At 35.1% G+C, this 6,652-nt stretch overlaps 1 protein-coding gene across 1 annotated transcript; it reads left to right on the top strand.

Annotated features, from left to right (window-relative positions):
• The first annotated feature begins 4,656 nt into the window (after positions 1-4,656).
• On the top strand, positions 4,657-5,085 carry LOC114760013 (uncharacterized). Its single transcript, XM_028949256.1, has one exon. The coding sequence runs from the start codon at positions 4,657-4,659 to the stop codon at positions 5,083-5,085; it is 429 nt and encodes a 142-aa protein (XP_028805089.1).
• Positions 5,086-6,652: the final 1,567 nt, after the last annotated feature.

Genomic DNA, 6,652 nt, shown 5'->3' on the forward strand with positions numbered 1-6,652 from the left:
CTTTCAGCCTCTATCATATGGACAATGAATTATTACCTTTTGCCATTATGATTGTGAAGGGAGAGGATTAGACATGGTTCTTACATATGATTAAGGAGATAGTTGAGTCAATGCAATTAACAATTATTTCAGACTGACACAATGCAATTATAGGTGCTGTCCAAGCAATATTTGGAGGTGAGCGACATGCGCACTATTATAGACATGTTAAGAAGAATTTTAGTGTGCAAATGATCAAGTTAAATAGAAGAAAAAGGAAGACAAGTGGCAACACAAAGGAGGATGGACTACATTTTCTAGATGCTATTGCATATATGCAAACCTTGATACAGAGTTTGATCAAGTAATGGATAACATGAGAAACTTTAATTCCCAATTATTTGAATGGCTTGTGAATCATGGTGATATTCACAAGTGGGCCTTAAGCAAGTTCCCTTTTAAATGATGGGACAATATAACAACAAACCTTGCGGAGTCATTCAATGTGTGGATGTTAAAGGAGAGACAATATAATGTTGTCCAACTTATACATGAGCATCGTTAAAAAGTGGCCAAGAAGATGTATGCAGCAAGCATGGCAATAAGTAAATGAAAGAATGATGCAGGCCCAAACACAAATGCAACATTGATGGAAAATAAGGCGAGATGTGCACGGATGTTAAGTGTTCCTTACAGAAGCGAGAGGATGTGTGTCCATACAGCAAAAAGAGCCATTAATGTTGATCTTGGGAAAGGTGAATATAGCTGTGTGGCTTGGCAAATGTCAGGCATCCCATGCCTGCACGCATATGCAGCTATTAAGGCCTTGAATTGCAATGTGTATGATTTCATTGAAGAATGCTACAAGATTACGTCCCAACAAAAGATTTACAGTAGGACGATGATTTCAGTGGTAACAATCGACATGCCAAATCCTAATAATTATTGGCTGCAAGATATAGCAAGTCAAGTGTTCCTGGCACCACCTTTGATTAGTCAACCGCCTGGAAGGCCTAGGATAAACAAGCAAGCGTCGCAGTTTCAAAACAAGAAGGTTTATCATTGTAGCACATGCCAACAAGTTAGCCATACAAGAAAAACATGCAAGAATCTAAACCCAAGTTAAGGTTTGATGTCAATACCTGAGGGGTAACTTTTTTGGTGGAATGGAATGACTTTTGAATCCTTCTTAATTTTTTTGGGAGAATGATTGATAGGTAGGCTATCCTTTTTATAAATGATATTAACTGGGTAGGATATGTTTTGTAATTTGAATGACAAGAAAACATTAGGCAGTGGGTTAATCTTAATATTAACTTGTCATTTGAATATCCGTTATGTAGCTTCTGTCATAGGCCTACTAGTTTTTGGTAAATATTATCACTTCAATTGTCAATTCCATTACACTGTAGTAAAGTCTGAATGTTAATGTAAACATTCTATGATGGGTAGGCTATCTTTTTTGTAAATGATGTTAACTGGGTAGGATATATTTTGTAATCTGAATGACAAGAAAACATTAGGTGGTGGGTTAATCTTAATGTTAACTTGTCATTTGAATACAAGTTATATAGCTTCTATCATAGGCCCACTGGTTTTTGGTAAATATTGTCATTTCAGTGGTAAATTCCATTACACATGTAGTAAAGTCTGAATATTAATGTAAACATATTATGATGTTCTTCAGGTCTACTTGTATGCTATTTTGTCAACACATTTACCCTTTGTTTAATTCCCTCGAGAAAGATGGTTGAAGTTGCCAATGGGCATGACTAGAGTGGTTAATTTGATTAACAATGTTGTTATTCACATTACCAATGTTGTGATTATCATTTATGGGGTAGTGAAATTTCATGACAAAATTGATAGGTATGAACATGAAAAGAGTGGCAAATGGCAACAGCAAGGTGGTAACTATCATTACAAAAGTTACAATTATCATTACGAATGTTGTGATTTTCATTATGGGAGTAGTGAAATTCCGTGACAAAATTGATACATGGGTATTAACATGAAAAGAGTTGCAAATAGCAATAGAAAGGTGGTAACTATCATTACAAAAGTTGCAATTATCATTACGAATGTTGTGATTTTCATTGCTAGGGTAGTAAAATTCCGTGACAAAATTGATATGTGGGTATGAACATAAAAATAGTTGCAAATGGCAATAATGAGGTGATAACTATCATTACAAAAGTTACAATTATCATTACGAATGTTGTGATTTTCATTATTAGGGTAGTGAAATTCCGTGACAAAATTGATACGTGGGTATGAACATGAAAAGAGTTGCAAATAGCAACAGCGAGGTGGTAGCTATCATTACAAAAGTTGCAATTATCATTACGAATGTTGTGATTTTCATTGTCGGGGTAGTAAAATTTCGTGACAAAATTGATACGTGGGTATGAACATGAAAAGAGTTACAAATGGCAATAATGAGGTGGTAACTATCATTAAAAAGTTGTAATTATCATTACAAATGTTGTGGTTTTCATTATCATGGTAGTGAAATTCCGTGAATAAATTGATACGTGGGTATGAACATGAAAAGAGTTGCAAATGGCAACAGCAAGGTGGTAACTATCATTGCAAAAGTTGCATTTATCATTATGAATATTGTGATTTTCATTACCGGAGTAGTGAAATTTCATAAAAAAGGCGTCACTTGGGCATGAACATGCAGAGTTGCAAATGCCAATAGGAAGATGATAACTTTGATTACAAAAGTTGTAATTATCATTAAGAATGTTATGATTATCATTATCGGGATAGTGAAATTCTATAAAAAAGTGTCACTTGGGTATGAACATGCAGAGTTGCAAATGCCAATAGGAAGATGGTAATTATCATTATAAAAGTTGCATTTTTGATTACCAATGTTGTGATTATGATTATCGGGGTAGTGAAATTCCGTAAAAAAAGTGTCACTTGGGTATTTACATGTAGAGTTGCAGGTTAGCAAGCTTTGAAGTTAAGTACAATGGTGGAACTGTCAAGGTAAGAGCGATAAAGGAGGGTATAAGGCTTGAAGATTTGAGGGTTATGATAGGAGGATGGTTTGGTGTAGATAGTAATAGTTGCGATATTAAATACACATTGGGCTTTGATGATAGGATATTTATAGATCTCATTGATGACGATGAAGTTGACAATCTATTTGAGTATAATGAGAGTAATGCACATGTTTACGTAGCAGCTAAAGGTAATGAGAATGCGAAGGAAGAAGTGCTGATCGAAACAGGTAAGTTACAAGTTTTTGGTTATGGAAATTGTTAATTGCCATAATGTTGTTGTCAATATCTTAACAGATGTTATAATTATACATGCAGTAGTCAAAATTGTGGGGACTATCACAGCAAAATGATGGGCCAATGATTTAGGAAAATGCTGTCGAATGTGTGAATTACACAACATCTGGAAATGTTCTTAGCCTGCCATATGCAGTAGAGAGTGCACCAACTCCTTTGCCAGGGATGAATTCCTTGAAATGGAAGAAAGTATTGTTAGGATTGAGGTAGACTTTTGCAAATGTAGATGATTTCAAGAAGAAACTACACAAATTCAGCATTGTAAACAAATTTGAGTATAAATATGTGAAGAATTCTAATGCCCATATGTATGTCGAATGCAATGTTGACGATTGTCATGGAGGATCAATGCGAGAGCAGCTGGAAAGAGTACTCTAGCATTTTTACGTGTAACGACATTAAAAAACGAGCATGTTCATAATGCCCAAGACAATCGTCACATGACACATGGTGGATTAGTTAGCTTGACATCATCAATTATAATTGAAGAGGTTAGGGATCACATAGATATGCATCCAAATGATATAAGAAAGAGGTTGGAAGAAGATTATAGTGTGAAGTTGACATACAAGCAAGCGTATAGGGCCAAGGAAAAAGCGTTGGGGGACATAGATGGCAGAGCTGATCAAACTTATATGCTTATTCCATGGATATGTGACCGGTTGAAGGAAACCGATGACAAAACATTGGCAAAATGGATGGCTACAAGGAACAACACATTTGAACGTGTATTCATAGCCTATAGGTGTTGTATAGAGGGCTTTGTTGCTGGTGCTAGGCATGTATTGTATATTGATGGAAGTCATTTAAGTGGACCGTATAAGGGGACACTACTTTCAGCCTCTATCATGTGGACAATGAATTATTACCAATTATTTCAGACCGACACAATGCAATTATAAGTGCTGTCCAAGCAATATTCGGAGGTGAGCAACATGCGTACTATTATAGACATGTTAAGAAGAATTTTAGTGTGCAAATGATCAAGTTAAATAGAGGAAAAAGGAAGACAAGTGGCAACACACAGGAGGATGGACTACATTTTCTAGATGCCATTGCATATATGCAAACCTTGACACAGAGTTTAATCAAGCAATGGATAACATGAGAAACTTTAATTCCCAATTATTTGAATGGATTGTGAATCATGGTGATATTCACAAGTGGGCCTTAAGCAAGTTTCCTTTTAAACGATGAGACAATATAATAACAAACCTTACGGATGTGGATGTTAAAGGAGAGACGATATAATGTTGTCCAACTTATACATGAGCATCGTGAAAAAGTGGCCAAGAAGATGTATGCAGCAAGCATGGCAATGAGTAAATGAAAGAATGGTGGAGGCCCAAACACAAATGCAACATTGATGGAAAATGTGGCGAGATGTGCACAGATGTTAAGTGTTCCTTACAGAAGCGATAGGATGTGTGTCCATACAGCAAAAAGAGCCATTAATGTTGATCTTGGGAAAGGTGAATATAGCTGTGTGGCTTGGCAAATGTCAGGCATCCCATGCTTGTATGCATATGTAGCTATTAAGGCCTTGAATTGCAATGTGTATGATTTCATTGAAGAATGCTACAAGATTATGTCCCAACAAAAGATTTACAGTAGGACGATGATCTTAGTGGTAACAATCGACATGCCAAATCCTAATGACTATCAGCTGCAAGATATAGCAAGTCAAGTGTTCTTGGCACCACCTTTGATTAGTCGACGGCCTGGAAGGCCTAGGACAAACAAGCAAGCATCGCAGTTTCAAAACAAGAAGGTGTATCATTGTAGCGCATGCTAGCAAGTTAGCCATACAAAAAGAACATGCAAGAATCTAAACCCAAGTTAAGGTTTGATGTCAATACCTGAGGGGTAACTTTTTTGGTGGAATGGAATGACTTTTGAACCCTTCTTAATTTTTTTAGTAGAAGGGTTGATAGGTAGGCTATCCTTTTTGTAAATGATATTAACTGGATAAGATATGTTTTGTAATTTGAATGACAAGAAAACATTAGGCAGTGGGTTAATCTTAATATTAACTTGTCATTTGAATATCAGTTATGTAGCTTCTGTCATAGGCCTACTAGTTTTTGGTAAATATTATCATTTCAGTTGTCATTTCCATTACACTGTAGTATAGTTTGAATGTTAATGTAAACATTCTATGATGGGTAGACTATCTTTTTTGTAAATGATGTTAACTGGGTAGGATATGTTTTGTAATATAAATGACAAGAAAACATTAGGTGGTGGGTTAATCTTAATGTTAACTTGTCATTTGAATACAAGTTATATAGCTTCTTCCATGGGTCTACTGGTTTTTGGTAAATATTGTCACTTCAGTGGTAAATTCCATTACACATGTAGTAAAGTTTGAATATTAATGTAAACATATTATGATGTTCTTCAGGTGTACTTGTATGTTATTTTGTCAACACATTTTACCATTTGTTTAATTCCTTCGTAGGAGATGGTTGAAGTTGCCAATGGGCATGACTAGAGTGGTTAATTTGATTAACAATGTTGTTATTCACATTACCAATGTTGTGATTATCATTTCTGGGGTAGTGAAATTCTGTGACAAAATTGATAGGTATGAACATGAAAAGAGTGACAAATGGCAACAACGAGGTGGTAACTATCATTACAAAAGTTACAATTATCATTACGAATGTTGTGAGTTTCATTATGGGAGTAGTGAAATTCCGTGACAAAATTGATACATGGGTATGAACATGAAAAGAGTTGCAAATAGCAACAGCAAGGTGGTAACTATCATTACAAAAGTTGCAATTATCATTATGAATGTTGTGATTTTTATTGCCAGGGTAGTAAAATTCCGTGACAAAATTGATACGTGGGTATGAACATGAAAATAGTTGCAAATGGCAATAATAAGGTGGTAACTATCATTACAAAAGTTGTAATTATCATTACAAATGTTGTGGTTTTCATTATTGGGGTAATGAAATTCTGTGACAAAATTGATACGTGGGTATGAACATAAAAAGAGTTGCAAATGGCAACAGCAAGGTGGTAACTATCATTACAAAAGTTGCATTTATCATTACGAATGTTTTATTTTCATTACCGAAGTAGTGAAATTTCGTAAAAAAAGTGTCACTTGGGCATGAACATGCAGAGATGCAAATGCCAATAGGAAGATGATAACTTTGATTACAAAAGTTGTAATTATCATTAAGAATGTTGTGATTATCATTACCGGGGGTAGTGAAATTCTATAAAAAAAGTGTCACTTAGGTATGAACATGCAGAGTTGCAAATGCCAATAGGAAGATGGTAACTATCATTATAAAAGTTGCATGTCTGATTACCAATGTTGTGATTATCATTATCGGGGTAGTGAA

The sequence above is a fragment of the Neltuma alba genome, unplaced genomic scaffold, assembly GCF_004799145.2.
Source record: "Neltuma alba isolate B1F8T4 unplaced genomic scaffold, ASM479914v2 tig00010927_pilon, whole genome shotgun sequence".
NCBI classification, from domain to species: Eukaryota; Viridiplantae; Streptophyta; class Magnoliopsida; order Fabales; family Fabaceae; genus Neltuma; species Neltuma alba.

What these genes read in the sequence shown, in the direction of transcription:
- LOC114760013 (XM_028949256.1), top strand. Translation starts at nt 4,657, where the DNA reads ATGGAAAATGTGGCGAGATGTGCACAGATGTTAAGTGTTCCTTACAGA.